The sequence below is a fragment of the Kwoniella bestiolae genome, chromosome 7, assembly GCF_000512585.2.
Source record: "Kwoniella bestiolae CBS 10118 chromosome 7, complete sequence".
Taxonomy (NCBI): domain Eukaryota; kingdom Fungi; phylum Basidiomycota; class Tremellomycetes; order Tremellales; family Cryptococcaceae; genus Kwoniella; species Kwoniella bestiolae.
Genome location: NC_089247.1, coordinates 1,767,004 through 1,787,483, shown reverse-complemented (window position 1 = coordinate 1,787,483; position 20,480 = coordinate 1,767,004). Strand labels below are relative to the sequence as shown.

At 50.8% G+C, this 20,480-nt stretch overlaps 6 protein-coding genes across 6 annotated transcripts; 2 read left to right on the top strand and 4 right to left on the bottom strand.

Moving 5' to 3' along the window:
- Positions 1 to 1,607: 1,607 nt before the first annotated feature.
- On the top strand, positions 1,608 to 2,278 carry I302_108575 (uncharacterized protein; the record flags this gene model as incomplete). Its single annotated transcript, XM_065870699.1, has 2 exons — positions 1,608 to 2,185; positions 2,248 to 2,278. 2 exons carry the CDS (start codon positions 1,608 to 1,610, stop codon positions 2,276 to 2,278), a joined length of 609 nt encoding a protein of 202 aa, XP_065726771.1.
- A 6,354-nt stretch (positions 2,279 to 8,632) lies between these two features.
- Positions 8,633 to 10,888, bottom strand: I302_108574 (uncharacterized protein; the record flags this gene model as incomplete). The annotated part of the gene is made up of 8 exons (XM_019193660.1): positions 8,633 to 8,879; positions 8,943 to 9,125; positions 9,183 to 9,536; positions 9,602 to 9,715; positions 9,776 to 10,161; positions 10,226 to 10,311; positions 10,383 to 10,490; positions 10,732 to 10,888. 8 exons carry the CDS (start codon positions 10,886 to 10,888, stop codon positions 8,633 to 8,635), a joined length of 1,635 nt encoding a protein of 544 aa, XP_019043783.1.
- Positions 10,889 to 10,989: 101 nt separating this feature from the next.
- I302_108573 (uncharacterized protein) lies at positions 10,990 to 12,269 on the top strand (the record flags this gene model as incomplete). The annotated part of the gene is made up of 4 exons (XM_019193661.1): positions 10,990 to 11,107; positions 11,169 to 11,387; positions 11,440 to 11,880; positions 11,950 to 12,269. 4 exons carry the CDS (start codon positions 10,990 to 10,992, stop codon positions 12,267 to 12,269), a joined length of 1,098 nt encoding a protein of 365 aa, XP_019043784.1.
- A 320-nt stretch (positions 12,270 to 12,589) lies between these two features.
- On the bottom strand, positions 12,590 to 13,574 carry I302_108572 (uncharacterized protein; the record flags this gene model as incomplete). The annotated part of the gene is made up of 4 exons (XM_019193662.1): positions 12,590 to 12,844; positions 12,910 to 12,991; positions 13,106 to 13,248; positions 13,386 to 13,574. The coding sequence occupies 4 exons, from the start codon at positions 13,572 to 13,574 to the stop codon at positions 12,590 to 12,592; spliced, it is 669 nt and encodes a 222-aa protein (XP_019043785.1).
- An 807-nt stretch (positions 13,575 to 14,381) lies between these two features.
- On the bottom strand, positions 14,382 to 16,151 carry I302_108571 (uncharacterized protein; the record flags this gene model as incomplete). The annotated part of the gene is made up of 1 exon (XM_019193663.1): positions 14,382 to 16,151. One exon carries the CDS (start codon positions 16,149 to 16,151, stop codon positions 14,382 to 14,384), a length of 1,770 nt encoding a protein of 589 aa, XP_019043786.1.
- Positions 16,152 to 16,969: 818 nt separating this feature from the next.
- On the bottom strand, positions 16,970 to 19,889 carry I302_108570 (uncharacterized protein; the record flags this gene model as incomplete). The annotated part of the gene is made up of 15 exons (XM_065870698.1): positions 16,970 to 17,086; positions 17,150 to 17,244; positions 17,308 to 17,452; positions 17,495 to 17,571; positions 17,623 to 17,878; positions 17,929 to 18,039; positions 18,126 to 18,211; positions 18,263 to 18,291; positions 18,350 to 18,534; positions 18,589 to 18,685; positions 18,735 to 19,035; positions 19,086 to 19,208; positions 19,261 to 19,357; positions 19,408 to 19,554; positions 19,608 to 19,889. The coding sequence occupies 15 exons, from the start codon at positions 19,887 to 19,889 to the stop codon at positions 16,970 to 16,972; spliced, it is 2,148 nt and encodes a 715-aa protein (XP_065726770.1).
- Positions 19,890 to 20,480: the final 591 nt, after the last annotated feature.

Sequence of the window (20,480 nt, the reverse complement as noted above, 5' to 3'; positions counted from 1 at the left end):
TCTGGCTGTTTGATCATTGCCAATCTCATAGACAGTCAGAGTCCTGTTAAGACTTCTTATAAGCTCCTCAAGTCTTCTAGCTTGTCTTCTCATCTCCAACATCTTAGCTCTAAGGGCTTGGTTGGTAGTGTGTGGTTGTTCAGACCTGACACAAGGCTTACCAGCTAGATGACAGGGAGCACATCTACCAGTAGGCTTAGCTACACAGAGAAGTCCATCCTTGATACACTTGGCACAGCCAATAGCTTGGACTACCCCTTCCTCCAGAGTTTCATTGTGTCTTCTATGTCTGTCAATCTTGGTTTGGGACCAGGCTGGTGAAGGTTGATAGTCTGGTGGTGGTGCAGTTGAGTTGGCATCAGTGAGGTAATCTGGTGGAAGATCAGTTGATGAGGAAGACATGTTGATTGTATGGTGGTGATGTAAAAGTATAAAGTAAAAGAGATAGTTGGGGGAAAAAAAAGAAAAAGTGGGAATAGGTGTTGTTTATATATGTTGCAAAGTGAATTTTTTTTTTCACTTGCTTAGTAAGCTGCAAGCCATCTTTTGCAAGCCATCTCTTTTAAGCCATCTTTGCAAGCCACTTTTGCAAGCCATCTTTTGCAAGCCACTTTTGCAAGCCATCTTTTGCAAGCCATCTTTTGCAAGCCACTTTTTGCAAGCCATCTTTTGCAAGCCATCTTTTTGAAATAATTTTCTGACCAGCCGCTTTTTGAAAAACTTTTGACCAGCCGCTTTTGAAAAATTTTTGGGCCATGACCAGCTATTTTTGATTTCATTTTTCAGGTGATTTTTTTTCCCCAAAATCTGAGTGTCAATCGGATGACTCACAGAGGGATGCTACGCACGGTGCTGCATTTCTCTGCGCTCTCGTCAGAGTCACTCCATACAAAACTGGCTTGATTAGGTATGGGGCCTTCAAGATTATTGCGCTCTTGACAGAGGGGATTCATACAACTTTGCGATAGTTTGCGCCCATTATTCTCCATACAAGTTGCGACTAGTCGCGCTGTAGGGTAAGGTGTGACCAGCTTAAGGATAGGCAATGCGACAGGCTGCGATTCTCCGTCAAGTCAACATGCGATGGGTTGCGCTGGGTAGTGGTGCTGGTGCGACAGGTTGCGATTCTACGACCCATCATATGCGATGAGTTGCGCTGTACTATGGTGCGACCATCTGCGCCACAAATGAAGGTGGTGCGACAGGTTGCGATTCTCCGTGATATAATATGCGACCAGTTGCGCGCTGAGTTGAGTTGCGTTGCGATAAGTTGCGCTGGGTATGTAGACATTGCGACAGATTGCGATTCTCCGTCAAGGCAATTGCGATGGGCTGCGCTGGCTGTCCCCCCATGATTGGTATACGATGAGATATATCTGTTGAGGATGTGTCGCACCATGTCAGAGATATGTCGGAGTGATATGGGCCATGACCAACTTTGGATCAGGATTGGTCGTTTGGTCTTGAAATTGGATATCAAGGTGGTTGCATGCACGCAAAGTCATGGATACTCAATGTCAACTGATAGATATATATATCCCAGCTGATGCCCGTGATCGTGTCTCTGTTCTCAACTCAACAATATATTTGCTATATTCTCATCCACCATGCCGGAGCTATTCGAGATCAAAGCATTTGCCGCTCTCCTCAAGGCATCTCTCACCGATACACCTCAACACTTTACGATCGTCACCTATCCGAAGCACTGTGGTAAAGATGCGATCATCAACAAAGCCGATGCCGAAGCTGCGATGGGTACTCCGATTCAAGTGGCTCTGACCAAGTCAGACATCTCTTCCTATGGTAAAGAGCTGGTCATCCGGATCAGTCCCACCCGGGTTCTCATCTGTCACTTTGCTCTTCATGGTCATGCGGTCACCCTGTCACCACAGCAACTCAAGATGGCCGATGTCTGTCGAGAGGCAGGACTCCCACCTTTCACACCACTCATCTTCCGAGCTCTCGGTGATCACAACTCAATTGCAGTCATCGATAGGAACAAGCTGTGCCGACTGGCTTTTGTTCAACTCAAGGATGGTGAACTCTTTGAGACTTGTAGGACACAAGGTAGAGGTCCTTGTCCTGTCAAGGAGTCCGAGCCGTTTGAGCAACTGGTACGATCCATTCCCTCCCGAGGTTATATCAAACGGAACTTTTCTCCTATTGCCCATTATATCTATTCAAAGTAAGTCATCGGACTTGGGACTTGGGTCAGTATGCCAGCTGCTGACAGTGATATGTAGCCAGGATCTATTCAATGGGTTCGGTGGTTGTATGATCAACGAGCTCCTCTTCTATGCCGCCATCCATCCCCTCACACCCACCAACATAGTCTTCAATCCAGATGACACCCGCTATGTGGAACGACTGTTCAAGTCAATCTTCAGCTCCACAGCTTACACCAATAATGTCATACTCACAGCGGAACGGGCAGGTAGGATGGGTAATGGGTTTCATCATCCGATGGGTCCGACACAGTACAGGAAGAAGATCACCCGAGTCTACCGCAAGACAGGACCAACTGGCAACACTTATGTCCCAATCGAACTGGCTCAAGCAATGATTGACCGAGGCCAGGTCAAACCTATTCCCATCTCCCCAACCCGGGTCAACAGACAAGCCCGAACTCCAACTCTGCGTATGTCCCTCCCTCTTCACTGTGTCAGACACATCAAGGGCAAGTCCGGCAGGTACTACTACACAGTCATCGACAACTTCCCTCATCCACCTCCGGAAAAGGTCAAGTGGGAGGTCATCCCTCGGTTCTCACCTGGCTATCGGTCTCAAGAGCTATTGCTGGACAAGGCAGAGCCGTCGATAGGATGGGCCAGCTTCTTTGACACTCAGACCATGCTGAGGATTGAGAGCAGTGCACCTCTCAGGAGACATGCCGACACCTCAGCAGGACATGGTCGACCAGTCAAGACTCGGATGCTGGCTGCTCATCGAGCCAAGGTGCCAGCTGCAATGATGACACTGTTCAGCAGAGTTCCTGCCAACATGCTGGCCGACACTTTACAAGCTGGTCAAGCTGGCAAGGATCAACTACAGACTTGGTTTCTAGCATGGACTCAAGAGCATGAGATGGCCAGCCGAGAGGTTCAAGGGGTGTTGGCTGGTGATGCAGAACAGGAGGAGAGGAGCTCGAGGTGATGACCAAGTAGGATAGGTATGCATAGAGATATGGCGCAGATGATCGCAGGAATCTAGAGTGCTCACCATAGCAAGTCGCAATGGATCGCAACCCATCCATCTTCTGGCGCAACCTATCGCAAGTCCCACCAGGCTTTGTCGCAACCTGTCGCAGCTAGCATACATGCAGTCGCATCCTGTCGCAGAGGGATGGGTCGCAATCTGTCGCAGGGGGAGTTGTGATGACGAGGTGAAAGATATAGGTCGGTGGAAGGGATTTGTTGGGAACCTCATCAGTGGACAGGGACATCGGAAGGGGAGGAACCAGAGGTGATGGAGGATCAGTTGTTAGCTCATATGATAGCTGGGATGAAGTATGATCCACTGGTATGCATGGGCCAAGGAGTAAAAACCAGCTGGAATTTATATAGGGCATCAGAGGTGACTGGACTATGGTGGGGAGGAGAGTCGGAAGGGATGGCTGATTGGTAGACTCACAGAGGTGACAGAGCTTCAGTTGATAGCTCATATGATAGCTGAGGTCGAGTATAAGAAGATAGTATGCATGGGCCAGGGAGTAAAAATCAATTGGTTGTACACAAGTGCAGTACATCAACGAGAGACACACAAGACATGGAAGGTGATCTTGATGCCGTCATTGAGGATGTTAAACTTTCCTGAGAGTACCTACTGAACGGTCATATCGTATTCTCATATTGTGATACCATTGCTCTTCCACCACCATGCCCAGTGAAAACCACGCCGACCGCTCAGGAAAGTGCAACCTATGTGAGAAAGACTATGCGGACTTGTTGGATCATATCAAGAAGAAGCACAAGGGTCACAAGTTCACCGCAGGTGAGATCTCCAACACTGAGGTAATCATCTGCACCTGTGGTCGAGTGGTGCTCAATCAAGCAGGACTTTGCAAGCACAAGACTCGGTTCCACTGTCCCGATTATTCACCCATCCATCGTCCCAAGCGGTCACCCAGCTCATCTCTAACACCGGCTCCCTCAATAGCATCTCTCCTCCGTCACTCATCTATCAGTTCTCCCTTGAGCTCACCTGGTCCATCCTCATCCCGTGCCAGACCACTGTCAAGTTCTCCCTTGACACCTCCTCCAGCATCCTCCTCTCTTATCCGACCTTCACCATTGTACTCCCCTTGACCTCACCCCTCAGCTCTCCATTGACCACACCACCTCTTCGAACTCCTTCAACACCAGCGACTCCATCAAGAGATGCGGCTCAATCCTTATCACCCAGCAGCTTGCCCAGCAGCTTGCCCGTCACTGGGTTACAGCTCAACTCCCCCTCTCCCATCCGTTCCTCCTCAAGGCTGATAGCTCCGGTGTCTTATGTCTATGAACCTTTTACAGATGATGATATGGAGGTGGATCAGCTGGAGGGGGAGGAGGAGCCGGAAGAGATAGAAATGATAGCACTATCTGACAATGGTTCTTCCTGGTCAAACAATAGATCGGACTCTGAAGATGATGAGGACGAGACGGTGGGGCCAAGAATGGTATTATCCCCTTCCTCAATGTCGTCCACCCCCCCTATCATCCAGTCTCCCATTCAGTCTCCCGCACCTTTCCTTCCGTCACCACCACCACCTGCTCCTGATGGACTCCAAACCCCCTTCACTCCAGCCCTTACTCTGTCTCCCCCTCGACCATCACCTCCTCCGTCCCAACCTCAGCTTTCTCCCCCTCGGCAATCACCACCTCTCTCACAGTCTCCTCCCCTCCGGTCCATCACTTCCGACACCGTCCCATCTGGTGGGTGGTCACCACCTCCTGCACCACCACCCGAACCACAGTTTGATATCAGAGATCTCCCGTTCATGGAAGGATTTCAGATGCTTCCCGATGTGGTGGAGGGCAGGATGGCTCAGCTGAGGAGGAAGCCTATGGATGTGGATAGATGGGAGCTGGTACTGTCACCCGAGGAGTACCTTTGCAGGTTTGAGAGTTCCCTGGCCGATGTCCAACTCATCAGCAGGGCTCCCACCAGGAAGCTCCACACCACCTACCACCGAGGTCCTGCCTTTGACCGATACCTCCTCCTGGCCGAAGCTACCCATCAGCTCTGGGTGGGAACTCAGTACAAGGATGGGTTCTTTGAAGAACTCAACAGGTATCAAGTGGCCCAGCCCGGTCGGATGGTTCACCAAGCTACCCTCGGCAATGTCCATGTCCCCACCTCCGTCTTTGTCCACTGTCTCATCTCGGCTGGTTGTGATGCCATCCGACTCAAAGCCTACGGTCAGAAGATGCCCATCCTGAATAGGTTCCTCACCACCGAGCCTGCCCAAGTGGATCACAAGTGGGCAGAGCACAACGAGTGGGACATAGGTACCAGCTTTGGGTCTGACTACATCTGGTTGTTCCACTCGGCCACCGGTGTCCACCATGGCGTCCGTCATTATCCCATGATGGTGCCAGGCTCGCTTGACTTTGGGACCGTCAACCTGCAAGCCATGGATGACAACCGTCGTCAGTTCTCTGTGAAGATCTACCCGAGGATCGTCCATGTGATCAAGTCATTCAACAGTCATCTCCAAGGGGGTATCCCCAAGACACTCCGGGGCATACGGTACCAGGTCAACTCGGCTTTGAGGATGATCCACAGTCTGACAAGCAAGGATGACAAGGGATTGGGTGGGTTCAGGATAGAGGTCACCGTCAGAGCACCCAGCCTGAAGGAGGCTACAAGGATAGTGGGTGCCACCCGATTCTTTGATCCTTCCTACTGGCTGGGCCGGGGTGATGGACCCCACTTCCGTCACCCGCTGGATGCCAAGCTGGTCAGCAGGGAGGCCTTCCTGCAGAATGCCCACTGGGTGTATGATCAGGCCGAGACCAACCGGATCTTCAGCGGTCGGGATGGTGACAAGCCAAGCAAAGCTCAGATTCAAGCTCTCACCGACATCCTCAATGGTCTGGGATGGAATGCAGGCTTCCGCAAACCCAGCAAGTCTATGTCCCAAACAGCCTGGTGGACCGGAACTAGGTGGATCCTACCTGCTTCCCTGCTCTCTCAGCCAAGTATCACTCTGATCAACAGATCAGCAGGGTCTATGATCTGGCTCGGAACTCCATGGCCAATGGTATGCTTCCCTGCAAGAAGGAACCCGATGGACATCGTCACCACTACCAGCGGAACAACCCTTCACCATTCAGGATCAGGTGTGCGGCTCCTGGTTGTAACCACAGGCTGGCTCGGGAGGGGGATTCTGAGGTGGATAGCAGAGCTGGTCACCGCTGGGTTGATAGACGTCCCAGATTTGGAGCTGGAAGGGGACTGAGTAAGGTGAGTGTCGCATTCTGTCGCATCCCTCTCCACCACCTGGCGCACACTGTCGCCCATCCCTCCCCCTCCAGCGCACACTGTTGCAGCTCTCACCATAGACTGTCGCATCCTGTCGCAGGTGACCTCCCAGATGTGCAAGCTCTGCGATCCCCTGCGACACTGTGTTACAGACTGTACGGTGAACGCTGACTGTGAGATGATCGGGTGCTGACCGGTACAGCCCATGCTGAAATTTGATCCCGTCACCCACCCCACCAGTGTACCGAGTGGGTGAAAATTAATTTCCATGCATACATCTCAAGTCCTACGCATGTACAAGGATTTTATGCTGACAGAGTAGCTTTCCCTCTACCAGATGATATAGGTTTGGTTGCTTGAATGCATGCGTGGAGGTCATCGGGAGGCTACTGGGTCACCACCGGCTAAGGGGTCAGGCTAAGGGGTCAGAGGTCCGAGTGAGTGAAAATAAATTCTCACTCATCACACATCACTCCCATGCATGTGAGACTATTTTATTCTGACTGACCGAGTCGCTCCCTACCAGGTAGCATACATTCTGTCCCACTCATACATACCTGGTCGACACTCTGGAGGATTTTCAGGCTGCCGGTCTAAGGGGTCAGATTTGATCCCGGGCTAAGGGGTCAGACCACCGAGTGAGTGGAAATAAATTCTCACTCATCACACATCACTCCCATGCATGGCAGACTATTTTATCCTGCCTGACCGAGTCTCTCTCTACCAGGTGATATCCATTTGGTTGCTTGAATGCGTCGATGGAGGTCAACGGGAGCAGACTTGGTCATCGACCCTAAGGGGTCAAGTTAAGGGGTCGGACCACCGGGTGAGTGAAAATAAATTCTCACTCATCACACATCACTCCCATGCATGTGAGACTATTTTATTCTGACTGACCGAGTCGCTCCCTACCAGGTAGCATACATTCTGTCCCACTCATACATACCTGGTCGACACTCTGGAGGATTTTCAGGCTGCCGGTCTAAGGGGTCAGATTTGATCCCGGGCTAAGGGGTCAGACCACCGAGTGAGTGGAAATAAATTCTCACTCATCACACATCACTCCCATGCATGGCAGACTATTTTATCCTGCCTGACCGAGTCTCTCTCTACCAGGTGATATCCATTTGGTTGCTTGAATGCGTCGATGGAGGTCAACGGGAGCAGACTTGGTCATCGACCCCTAAGGGGTCAAGTTAAGGGGTCGGACCACCGGGTGAGTGAAAATAAATTCTCACTCATCACACATCACTCCCATGCATGTGAGACTATTTTATTCTGACTGACCGAGTCGCTCCCTACCAGGTAGCATACATTCTGTCCCACTCATACATACCTGGTCGACACTCTGGAGGATTTTCAGGCTGCCGGTCTAAGGGGTCAGATTTGATCCCGGGCTAAGGGGTCAGACCACCGAGTGAGTGGAAATAAATTCTCACTCATCACACATCACTCCCATGCATGGCAGACTATTTTATCCTGGCTGACCGAGTCTCTCTCTACCAGGTGATATCCATTTGGTTGCTTGAATGCGTCGATGGAGGTCAACGGGAGCAGACTTGGTCATTGACCCCTAAGGGGTCAAGTTAAGGGGTCGGACCACCGGGTGAGTGAAAATAAATTCTCATTCATCACACATCACTCCCATGCATATGGAACTATTTTATCCTGGCGCTGACCGAGTCCTTCTCTACCAGATGACATAACTCCTATCACATACATGCTTGCATGGTCGGTAATCTGACGGATTTTCATCCACCCAGATTTGATCCCGGGTTAAGGGGTCCGTCCAACCGGTCAAGGTGAAAATCTTTTTTCATCCATCCCACATCCCACCCAGCTCCATTTCGACTTCAGATTCGGGATCGGCGCCCTCGGCTCTGCCAGATAGGCCTCTCAGATGCATGCATGAAAATTTCACCCCGACGGTCCCCCCCCAGGTCCGGTCCGAGGTGCCCCCCCCCACCCCCCCCTCCCGATAACGGGCGTGTAACCCCCTAAGTGTAACCCCCTAACCCGCACGAAACCGGTCGGTCGACGGACGGAAACGGTCGGAAACGGAAACGACCGCCGTTTCCGGCCACCATGGCCCTTAGATGACGCCGTGTCATACGGCGCAAAGCGTTGTTTCGTACTCTCGATACAGCGACTAGCGGGCTACTCTCTATACATGTCGCTCGGCGCTGGGTTTATAGAAGATGAGAAATCCTGCGAGCCATAATGCCGTCCAGCCCATTTCGAAGTACCAAGATGCCTGAACATTTCGAATATCGTAAATGCCGCCGGGATGAATCGACAGTAAACCAGCTTGAATTGATAGGGCCACAACGCTGCTGGTTTGCATTGACATCTGCAAGATCGCACCGAGGATACCTGTTCGCTCCGAGGGTGCCGCCAGCATGATGCCTACGCTAAACAGGAAATGAATATTACTGGCCGAAGACGGTCACGGTTGGTAGATGAAAGTTACTCACTTTGTGCTTAAGAGCACCACCTGCATGCCCCCCGATCCTATAATCATGCCTGGAAAGACGTAACGCCAGTACGACATACCGACCACGTCAGGCGCTTGACACCAAATGATGGAGGCAGCGATACACAGAAGCATCGCGACAGTGATGGGAAGACGAGGGTGAGCGATGAGTTTAGGATTCGTGCTAAAACGTAGGTTTAACATCTTCGAACAGTCCGAGTCACTTGCTGTCACCACTCACATGAGTATCACACTGACGGTTCCAGCGATCAAACCTTCGGGTAAAGTTCTGACTGCGGCGATGATGGTTCGTTCACCGTGTACTTGAACAAACATCTCGATATAAGGAATGAAGTTGACCGACCACCAGCCTAGAGTGATCAACGCGAAAATCACCAGCACGGTGACATTGGGTATGCGCCAAATGGATGAGGGCAGCAGAGCGTTCTCCTCTTCGCGCCGTGACTCCCACAGGAAGAAAGTGGGAAGAAGGACGATTCCAAGGATCAATGGAGCAAGAAATCCGCCGTATGTCCAGCCGTAGGAGGCGCCCAACGTCAGACCTAGAATTATCAGGATGATGGAGGAGAGCATGCTGTAAGTGGGATATAGCGTTCAATTGGTAAGCACAGGAGGTCGAGTTTATAGACACAGACGTACGTGCTGATTCCGATCAGATCCAATCGTTTGATCAACTCTCGGTCTAAATTTACGTGCTTGGCGCTGGATCGGTCGGCTGGGATAAGAAAATAACCAAAAATCGCACTGGGTATACTGTATGGCACGTGAGCAGATGCAGTTCGCTTGTTGGCTTGTTGGGCCATCATGACTTACCAGACCGCGGCGACTATGCGGAAGAACCATCTCCACGATCGCATTTGCCCACCATTGGGAATGAAATCGATAAGACCAGCGATGATGGTACCGGTCACGTTGGCGATCGAACCAGTCATCCCGTAAACCGTGTACGCCCAGCCCCTCTCCTCAGGAGGGAACACTTGATGAATTAGACGATACGCTGTGGGCACTAAGCTGGCAGCTGCTATACCAGTCAACGCACGAATGACGAAAAAAGATATCCTTTCTGTCAAGAAAGAAAGTATGATGTTTGCGATTCCGACCGCGAGAAAGCCAAAGCAGAACACGGGCTTGGGAGAGAATATGTCGCTGACCCGACCCCAGAATGGGAGGAACGATGCGAAAGTCACCGCATATGAGGTCTACAACAAGGTCAGTCTCATCAAAGACTCGGTACAGCACTGGACCTCACTGGACGGCACTCACAATCACCCAGCTTTGCTGTGCAAATACGATGGAAAGGTCTTGTGAGATAGGTCCTGTGAACACGGAAAAAGCCGAGGACGCTAGCACTGTGTCGAGTCAAGCAGCTTTAGCAGGCGGTCGGCGTATATGAGGGATACAATCTACGAAGATAACGCACCATCAACGAAGACGGACAGGGCGAAGATACATAGTAGAAACACTCGAAGAGAATGACCGAGAGCAAGATCCGATTGTTGCGAAGCGACTTCGAGGTCATCCATCACGGCTTTTCACGTCCACCTCCTAAAATGACCTGAGCGGAATCGACTTGACCTCTTGGACGTGGCCTGATCTACGTCTTATATCTGCAGAATGGGAGGGATAGTATGGGAAGTACGAAATCGATTCATATAAATCGATTCATATCTCACTTGTCTGTAAAAACGAATTTTGAAGATGCATACCAAATGACGACATACGACATGGCGACAAGAAGAGAGTTTTCATTTTTTTGGGAGCTCACTCACACTGCGGTCCTACAGTCAAAGCGGCTGAGGAGATTGGGGTGGAGGTTGTACCGCAATGTGGTGGAGGTAGAGGTGGAGGTCGTAGTCGAAGTAGAGGTGGAGTCCGTGCCTTGGTGGAGGTAGCAGTGGAGGAGGATTGGGAACCTAAATCGGACATCCTTATGCATGTAGTATCCGTATTCTGAATTGGCGTTGTTCCTTCCAATTTTCCATCGCTATCCTCTGTACAATCTTGAGGTCACTTCACTGAGAAATAAAATGTCGTCTTCTGATCGCAACTTCGAGGGGTGGGCCGGCGTTGATGACAGGGCTACAAAGGGTGGTATGGTCCTGAAACAATTTCAGCCCAAGCCGTGGGATGACAATGACATTGAAGGTGAGTACACCCATGTGCGACTTTGTTTGCATCTCGTTGACCGCTCTTCCGATCATCTAAGTCAAAGTCTTGTATTGTGGTATCTGCGGTTCCGACGTCCACAGTCTCTCTGGCTCGTGGGGACCTCTTGACCCCAGTAAGCCCAACATTTGTGGCCACGAGATCGTGGGACAGGTGGTCCAAGTTGGTACCAAAGTAGACACCAGCGTCAAAGTGGGCGACTATGTCGGCATTGGCGCCCAGTCCGATAGCTGCAGGCAGTGTGAATGGTGCTTGAATGGTGAGTCCTTGATGTTGCGCTTATCCTTGTAGCAAGCTCACTCGTGTTGTAGGTGAAGAGGAAGTTTGCGCTTCGATCACCTGGACTATGAACTCACCATTTCAGCACGGTAATGCTAAAGCGGCTGGCTTCATCTCCTGTGGTGGTTTCGCAAACTACTGGCGAGGCCCCGCTCAGTTTGCCGTGAAGGTGCCTGATGGCTTGGACCTTGGGTCAGTAGCGCCCATGCTTTGTGGGGGAATTACCGTATACTCGCCTCTGGAACAGTACGGCGCCGGTACAAGAGCCAAGAGGGTCGGCGTGATCGGAATCGGTGGTCTCGGGCACTATGCTGTGCTGTTCGCAAAGGCCATGGGTGCGGAAGTGACGGCCATATCCAGAGGAACGGACAAGATGGAAGATGCAAAGAAACTAGGGGCAGATAAATACATCGCCATGTCTGAGGGAATCAAAGGTCATGAGAACTCGGTGGATCTCATCATCTGTACAATTAGTGAGTATCCAACTAAAGAGTGGGGTGACACGAATGAGGGGCGGAGCTTACGCTGCAGCCGCATATCAGACCCAGATACTCTCGATGTCCTGCCTTACATGCCTCTTCTTCGGCCTCATGGGACGTTGTGCCTGGTAGGCATCGTTCGCAACCCTCTGTCTGTCCCCTGTTTCAGTCTCATCAGCGGCAATCGTCGTGTGGCCGGATCCAACGTCGGGTCGCCAGCAGCGATCGGAAGGATGCTTCAACTGGTTGTCGACAAAAAAATCGAATCTTGGGTCCAGCGATGGAGCTTCAATGACATTAACAAAGCTCTACCCGCATTTGAAGAGGGCAAGCCTCGATTCAGGTTTGTCATGGTCAATACCGAAAACGGTGGCAAGCTGTAAGTGTTGAGGGTAAGGGGAACACATGTACGTTTGGTATGTCGTGGGTCGTGCTCGATTGTGCATTAAGTGTCACCAATGGTGGGAGGGTGAGGGGCGCGAAACGTGGAGCTTCCATGCATGGATGTTCTCACCCAAGTGCCCACTCTTTTGATCAAAATACACAGCGAGTCAGGCCATAAGTAGACAGACTAAATGAACTAAATAGGAATAGGGTCAACGACTGACAGTTATGCAAAGGGCCTCGAATCTGAATTCTTACGCTATATAGGACATGACTGATAGTGCCTTAGAAAGCGGACCTCCCAGATCCCGGGATCACCCTATAAGAGTGTAAAGCTGGTCCACCAGTTCAACCATCTCATCAGGTTTGAGTTAACCCTAGGCTGATCGACTTCGAGGTCTGGATCCCCTTTATCGACCCGATCATCATCTAGACCGGGACAGTGCATAGATCGTTTCTCGACAATCCGGCCATCGGACATAATCCAGACCAAGTCGTTTCGTTCGTCGGGGTAGGCACGATAAGCGTTCTTTGCACCAAGGGCAGTGGCTATCGTAGTGAGATCGCGATGTTTCTACACAGACAGAGGCAATCAGCAAGGCTCGCCGCGACGCCATAGCCGTGGTGGAAAATACCCACCCAGCTGATCAGGATGTCCGCATCGGAGGTCTTAGCGAATTCTTCGACGTGCTGTAGAATGCAGCTGGCTGGCGCATTGGCACTGTACACAGATCGAGATCAGTGTCAGCCCATTTCAGTGCAAAGGGAGTTGATGATGGTGGTGAGTGGATCGTAGATTGCGATATACTGAATTCCCGGACCATCAAACACTCACCAAGCAATGTTGATATCTAGACCCAGATCCGTCGCGAGTGGGGCAACAGTTGCATATGTCCTCTCTGCCTCTTTCTCCCCTTCGCCATCCCGGGGAGCAGCGAAGATCATACCTATCTCAAACTCGGACCCGTTGCCGAAGTACTATAAGCCGAACAAATGACATCATCTTCTGGTCAGCTTTGTCCTTCTTGAGCAACAAGCACGACCTCCCATTACACCGATGTCATATGTGATGTATGAAGCGTTCGGTCGCTGGGGATTGGACAAATGACACTCACGGTACGAATATACTGTGCTCGCTCCTTCCCCTTCTCACTGAGACCATTGGGGAACCTGCCCCGTCCTGGCCATCCGGGGTGACCATGCCCTGGGCCTTCTCCATCACGGGGTGGTTCTTTTGGGAAGGCCCGACCTGGCCAAGCACGACTGAGGAGGGCATCCCGTGTCGAGCTCCACCAGCTGCCCATTTCTTTCGGGCCCAAATGCCGGTGAACATTGATTCCTCTTTCACGACTATCAGGGAGTTGCGACGGTGTTGAGAGCCCCAATGTTGCATCCGGACCAGCAGGAGTGAACCCTTTCTCGGCATGACGAATCAAGAGAACTCGATTCGGATATGATACTTGCTGTGTGTCATCGTCGTTACTTTCGGCGATGGAAGGGGCGGCGGAGCTGTTCCGAGTTATGACTACCAAGACCACTAGCAGCGAGAGAGATGTGGACCACGTCAGCTTCATCGCGAAGGATATCTTGAATTACAAATGGGCTCAGATTTGTGGGAGAGATGATGTGCAATTCCAATCAGGCGAGCGGGTGACAATGAAAAAGAAGAGAGATTATATCAATGCTACATCTGCATGGGAGGAACAATCCTCGAACATCTCGTCAGGAAATCTGCTCGTTGCTTATCTGATACAGGACTGCGACCTCAGCGAGCGGAAATATTGGGCGTGTCATCAGGCTAAAAAGAAGCTGCGAAATGCAAAGCCATACTTGATGCCGTTTCCGGTCAGTACTTCTTGTTTCGGCCGATCAAGAGCTGACAACACCGGTGACACGATCGTAGACACATTCCATATCCCCGCAATTGAACAATTGTACAACGGCATCATATTTGGTCATGGGCTTGCGAGGTCTGATATATGTGTTTGTGCATTGTTCACCATTCATGCACTTTATCTAGCGGACATACGAGAAGGTGAGATGGGCTGGGGTTGTGCAAGACCTAAGGGATCAGGAATACGTATTTACAGCTCGCTGTCGTCCGCAGAGCCTTAGTTGACTTGTTGATGGAAAGCTGGAAAATCGTAGGTCCAAGAGTCAATGGAGGCCGTATCGGAAACACAGTCGAAACTAGTGTTGGAACTCCAAAGTGGTCGGGTGGGCCATTGGCATAAGAACTGAGTCTCGCCAGAGTAAACGCCAGAATTGACAGTTGCGTTGAGACCAGTTGGAGCGTTGCCATTCTCAACCCAGTCGATGATTTGATCCAAGAGTTCATCGGCCGATGGGTAAGGACCAGGCTGAAGACTATTTGCTCCGCAATGTGCAGCTCCAGGAACCAAATAAAATTGGTACCAATCGTCGAGGGCGGCTTCCGCTTCTGCATCAGAAAGATCGTAATACATGTTGTTTCGAACGGCCTGTCTGTAATGAACCGACGACCCGGCGGGGATAGAAGGGTCCGCTTCTCCGTGATAGTGAATGAGCTTACCGCCGGTCTTCTTGAAAGGGTTTAGCTCGGTGTAGGTGGTTTGCAAGCTGTCGTAGAATCGCTTGAAGCCAATGTCCATCCATTGGACCAATTGATCATTAGTTATGCCATCAAGGTTGTCTATTTTGTCGAGATCCAACAGCTCCACAAACTTTCGAACATACAGTCCTCCGGTTGAAGGGATGCTGAGGCCCCAAGAACCAGTAGTGTTGTCATAGATCGTAGCAGCATCACTGAGCTCGGCACCGATTTGCCACGAAAGATAAGCTCGTTCTCCCTTCGAGTTGAATAAACCATCGTAGACAGCTTGCGCAATAGCGACATCTTCGACAGTGACTATGCCCGACTGTTCTGGAGTTGTACTAGAGGCTCTGCCTTCTTGTCGCTTGCTGAACCCGAAACCGAGGGATGAGCTGGTGGTGGCGGCACAATAGTAAGCTTCGCCGACGATACTGGAAAGATTGAAGTTGAGCTTGCACAGATCAGAACGAGAGATTACACCGTCAGTTCGGCCATCCAGCGGGTCACAGGCGGCGATGGTAGCATTGACAATCTTGTCGAGCGCGCAAGGAGGAGGATAGTAATTTGCCATGGCCTCGATGGCAGCTGGAACCACGTGTTGAACTTGTTGTTGAGCGAACCTGAACGCTGGTGCACCGGCGACAACGCCGTCGTACTCGGCACCCCATCTTTGTACCTGACTCATAGCTTCACGACCACCATCGGAACAGCCGGAGAAGTAGGTATAGATCTTGGTGTCATCCTCTAAGCCGTAGAATCCAGGCGTGAAGGATTTGCCAATCTTGGTGAGCTCACCGAGCGCTTGATATCCGAACATGTGAGCGGCATGCCAGTTAATCGAGCCGTTCCCATAGAGCGCCTTCTCGTCGTAAGAGTAGTTGAAAGCATCGTACCCCGCATCGGTGGCTCCTGAAACGGCCCCGTATGCTAGACCGCCGGTTGCGGAGCTACTCAAAGAATAACCACCGCCACCGCCCAGATAGAAACGATTTTTGAAATCGGATGGGTCCGGTAGTGCATATTTTACCTTCACTTGATCACCAGAGCCAGGGTGGGTGTAGGCGAAGGTCACGTTGCAATATTGGGCTGATTCTCGTTTCATCATACCCGCCATGTCGGTGGCAGAACCTTCAGTAGCGACCGATGCGGTGACACTGTCGGGAATGAAGTAGATGCCGAGGAGAGTACCATTGGAAGGAAGAAGACTTTGAACGTTGGAAGGTGTACAAAGGTCGGTGAGATTCGAGGACGAACGGGAGGCCAGAGAGACGAGGGACGAGGCTCGGGCCGAAGTGCTGAGGTTCGGCATTATGGATGAGACTATCGTTGCGATGAGTAAGGGAGCTGTACCTTCCATGTCGAAGAGTTGATCTTCTGGGGTTTCTATATGTATAACAAGAAGTTTCCAAATAGATTCTCGTACCCGACAGGCTTTGAAGCTGCATAGCCCTTATTTAATTGCCGCACGTCTCTGTACATGAACGCATTGGCATAGGCGTATGGGACTGCGCTGCTCGCTTGCGCCACGTCAGAAAACACCTGAGACCAGTTACCACAGCGATATGTATCGATTCCGTTTATATACTCGCAGCGAACGAAGCGATAGCAATAGCTGCGACTACGCACATAAGGCTCAGTGCGATCACCTTCGGTTACTTCCCTCAGATCTCAGCAACAAGAACGCCGCAAGAACGCCGCATATATACTTAAAATTGATTCCGACGTCATCTTGTCTTGCGAGATCTATTGCCCGCTTGTCCCAGTACGACTGCGAACGCTTTTATCACGATCGGCCGATGCATGGCATGTTGCGGGCTTAATTAACCATGATGAGCCCTCCCGATCGAAGCGATATCACCCAATACCTGGGTTTGCCGAAACATCACCTTGACACATTTTGGGTTCTTTACGTGGACTTTGCCGTCTCAGCCAGTGATATGAAACATCCAATAGATCAAATACCCCATATGCATATTGGTACAACTACCTATAGCCGAGGACACATTTACATTGTTTCCCTTGCAACTCCAAGTGTGTGTGTAATTACTTCAAGTTTCTACGCCATTACTTCGGTTTTTGGCACAGCCTAAGACATACATCAGCGTCTTGCCATGCAACAAAAGATTGTCACCCACATGACCCGTTCCCTTTGACTTGATTATTCTGGTCCTCTTTGGTGAATGCCTCGTTGGCATAACGAGATTTAGAATCCGCACTTGACGGTACGTCCAGACCGGGATTGCGCTAGATCAGCACACAGAGTGCATCAGCATGAGTGCAAGCTTGCCCACGCACTGAAGGACTCACGTCGAAGAAGCCAGAGGGCTTGAGATGCACTCGCAGGATCTCGACAGGCATGATAGGCCAATCTTCGGGTCGAGAGATGTGCGTGACCCCAAAACCTGAGGATGAGTTCAGCATCCGATGTGGGACAGATGAGATTTCCAGTAATTAGCATCACTCACATGGCCAGCACACGATGTCCTTGTTGACAATATCATCGTCTCTATTGATCCACTGTTGAGAACCGAAGTCGGGACCACCAGGATTCTGATTGATGTGGACCTCAGATGGGAATTTTTCGTCATCCGAGTACGCAGTGACAAACATCTGAAGGCTGTCAGCGATGTTCCTCGATCGAGGTGGACTCACATTCTGCCTCGCAAAGGGTGCTCTGTTCCATACAATGGAACCTGGTTTGGCAAGCATAGGCGGCATGTCTTTGGAGACTACATGATATGTGAGCAGTTTGCATTGTTACGATTGAAGAATTCACACACCTATCTTATAACTGATGTTACCACCCGTACTGAAATGCTGCTTATTGGGGTTCTCGATAGCCCACACTCGCGCTTTTGCGGCATCCGCATTGGAGACACTTTGACTACTACTCTTGAACAATGTCTTCACCGTCTTGAAACCGTTGCCGTAGAAGTTGGAATCGCTCCCGACGTCCTCTTCATCAGGAACTGAATCGACTTGAACGACTTGATTACGTAGACCGTCAATCATAGGATCAACCCGCAGTGAGAAAAGCTATAAAGAGTTTCAATATTCGACATACGTCCGGACGGAGCAGAACTCACATGTTGATGATGTTGAGCAGCTATGCGAGGGGCAACCTCAACCTCGTGTGATGGGTCGCGTAGCTCTCCAGGAGCCAAAGCATATGCGTTGACGATACCGGTAGCCTTGACCTCGAGCTCGACAGAACCGTCAAGGCTGAAGTTGAAGTAGAATCCGTACTGATTGTCAGCTCGAATCCAAGAATTGTGTGACTCACCTCATAGTTTGCCACTGTACAGATGGAGGATATCACCAGTTTACGGTTTCTCGCGACGTGAGCGCGGTTATCACGGAAGTCGGTGTCTAGGATGAATCGTCAGTCGGGCATATATCGACGACCATGTGTTGACTCACGCTTATGCAAGATTCCAGCATCCTCCTCGCTACCAGGTACATCGGTAAGCACGTCGTTGCCTCACAGCAGAGAACCTAGAGACGTACTGTATGCATATGGCCGATTTGATAGTCTCAATTCCCCCAGCTCGAGTGACAAAGTCCGCATCGAGGTACGTTATGCTTCCCAGACAATCGCATCCAAGTGCAAGCGAGTTGGCCAGGGCTCCGACACCGTACTCTCCTGTGTCAAACGCTTGTTTGCGGTGGTGAGGGAAGATTGTTTTGGCGTACTGGTACAGTATGATCAGTCGAAGTACCGAAAATCGACAGCGAGCCGCACTCACCGGGACAACCATCTCCGCTACGGATAGTCGATAGAATACCGGCCTGGTACCCTTGGCGCCATCATTATAGGTGATGTTGGAAAGTACAAGACCCTCACTGCAAACACGTAAGCTGGATTGGCTTTTGAATCTTTTGCTTGACTCACCGGAACTCGAATCCAATATGCACCTTCCAATTCTGCCAACTGAGAACCCTTCCATCCAATGAGTAGCTGACTCCCTCGGGCTGTACAACGTGAAGGGGCTTCAAAGTGTCTCGAACTTTGAAGTCTGGGTCATCTAAAGCAATCTGCTCCGGTAGGTAGTTCTGTCCAGACATGGGCGGGGCGAATCGTTCTCTGGGTGCTTTTGCAGCATGAGCTTCGGCAGATGAAGGAGGATGCGCTTCGCCTTCTCCCTGGTTCTTGTGAGGATAGTCGATAGTGAGGACTTCTCCGGTGTGTGAATCTAGGCCAAGTACTCAGCAACTACCTTATAATGAATGGAAATGAACTCACCGATGACGGGAATGAAATCACAAGGATGAGCGTAGAGGTTATCATTGGGACGAAGACGGGCAAAAATGAAGCACTGCTGTAGACGGCGCCCAGGATACCTCTCATCGATGCCAATGCACCAACCTACGACAAATCAGTGAGCTTCGATTGACAGCCTGCATGAGTGCTCGCTCACCATCAACCGCGATATCCGACTGCTTAATACCGATTGCTTCACATGCTAACCTGACTTTCTCGTCCTTCTGACAGATCTCTTCGGCCCAAATGAGCTCCTATAGGTTCTAGTTAGCGAGAACTTTGGCACGTAAGCTCATGCACTCACCTCAGTCTGCAGCGATGGTTGGATCAATTCATGTAGCGGTGTCCACACCGAGACGGTTGCTTGTGTCTGTTTCTGTCCTGCGAGGTTGGATGGGAGGTCGACAACACCCTCGAAGCTTTGTGAGGAGACTGGGCAGATGAGGTGGACCTAGATAATATGATGAGCAACGTGGGTATCATAGCAACATTCCATGAACTCACATCGGCTTGCCTTTTCAACGGCTCAGTTCCAGATGACCCGGCTGCTTCGAGATCTTGCTCGTCGAATAAGCCAGACCATCGTAGCACAGCATATTTAGGTGGTTCACGGAGACTGATACTGTTGAAGAGAGGTTTGACTAATGGTTTGCCGACATGTTCATGGGTGGCTAGGAACGTGCGAACGGCAGCTACAGCGGCGCGAATCTCCTCTGCCGTTAGAGGGTCAAGAGGGTGGGCCGAAGGTGAGATGGGTTTATCGTTGTGGAAGCTGAGTGATGACATCGTTGGAATAAGGACCATGTTGAAGCAATGGAATTGTACTGGAGATGGAATGATGGCAAGACTCACGTTGCATAGTGCCAGTGTTCCGTGTATATATATGCGCGTGCCCCACTGAACCAAGAATTTGCTGCTGGACTAATGTAAAGAATGTTAGACGAACGATGGGTAAACTCAGTATAGATCACACCCAATCTGTAAAGGCCGAACACGGTTGAATGGGTGAGCGGTTGAATTCAGGATGAACTTCGCTCTGGCGCTGGATGAATTGAATTAGACCGAGCAGCGATAAGGGGACGACTGGATGAATAGGATGAACTGACGTGGAAAGCTCACACGTGATACCCTTCGCTTAACTCCGTACCTGGCGTCAATCGTCCGCACGTACTACCCAATGACGATTGCTCCTCGTCCTCCCCACACCTCGCTGCCTCCTGTGTTATCAGATGCTCGCGCGACGCTTTCAAGACGGGAAAAACTCTTCATCTGGATTTATCCTGTTCAATATTTATCCCCTGTTATCAGACACCACATCGAGATTCAGCATGGTTAGCGCTCTTGATCTTCGCTTAATGAACGCAATGTCGGTCTCCT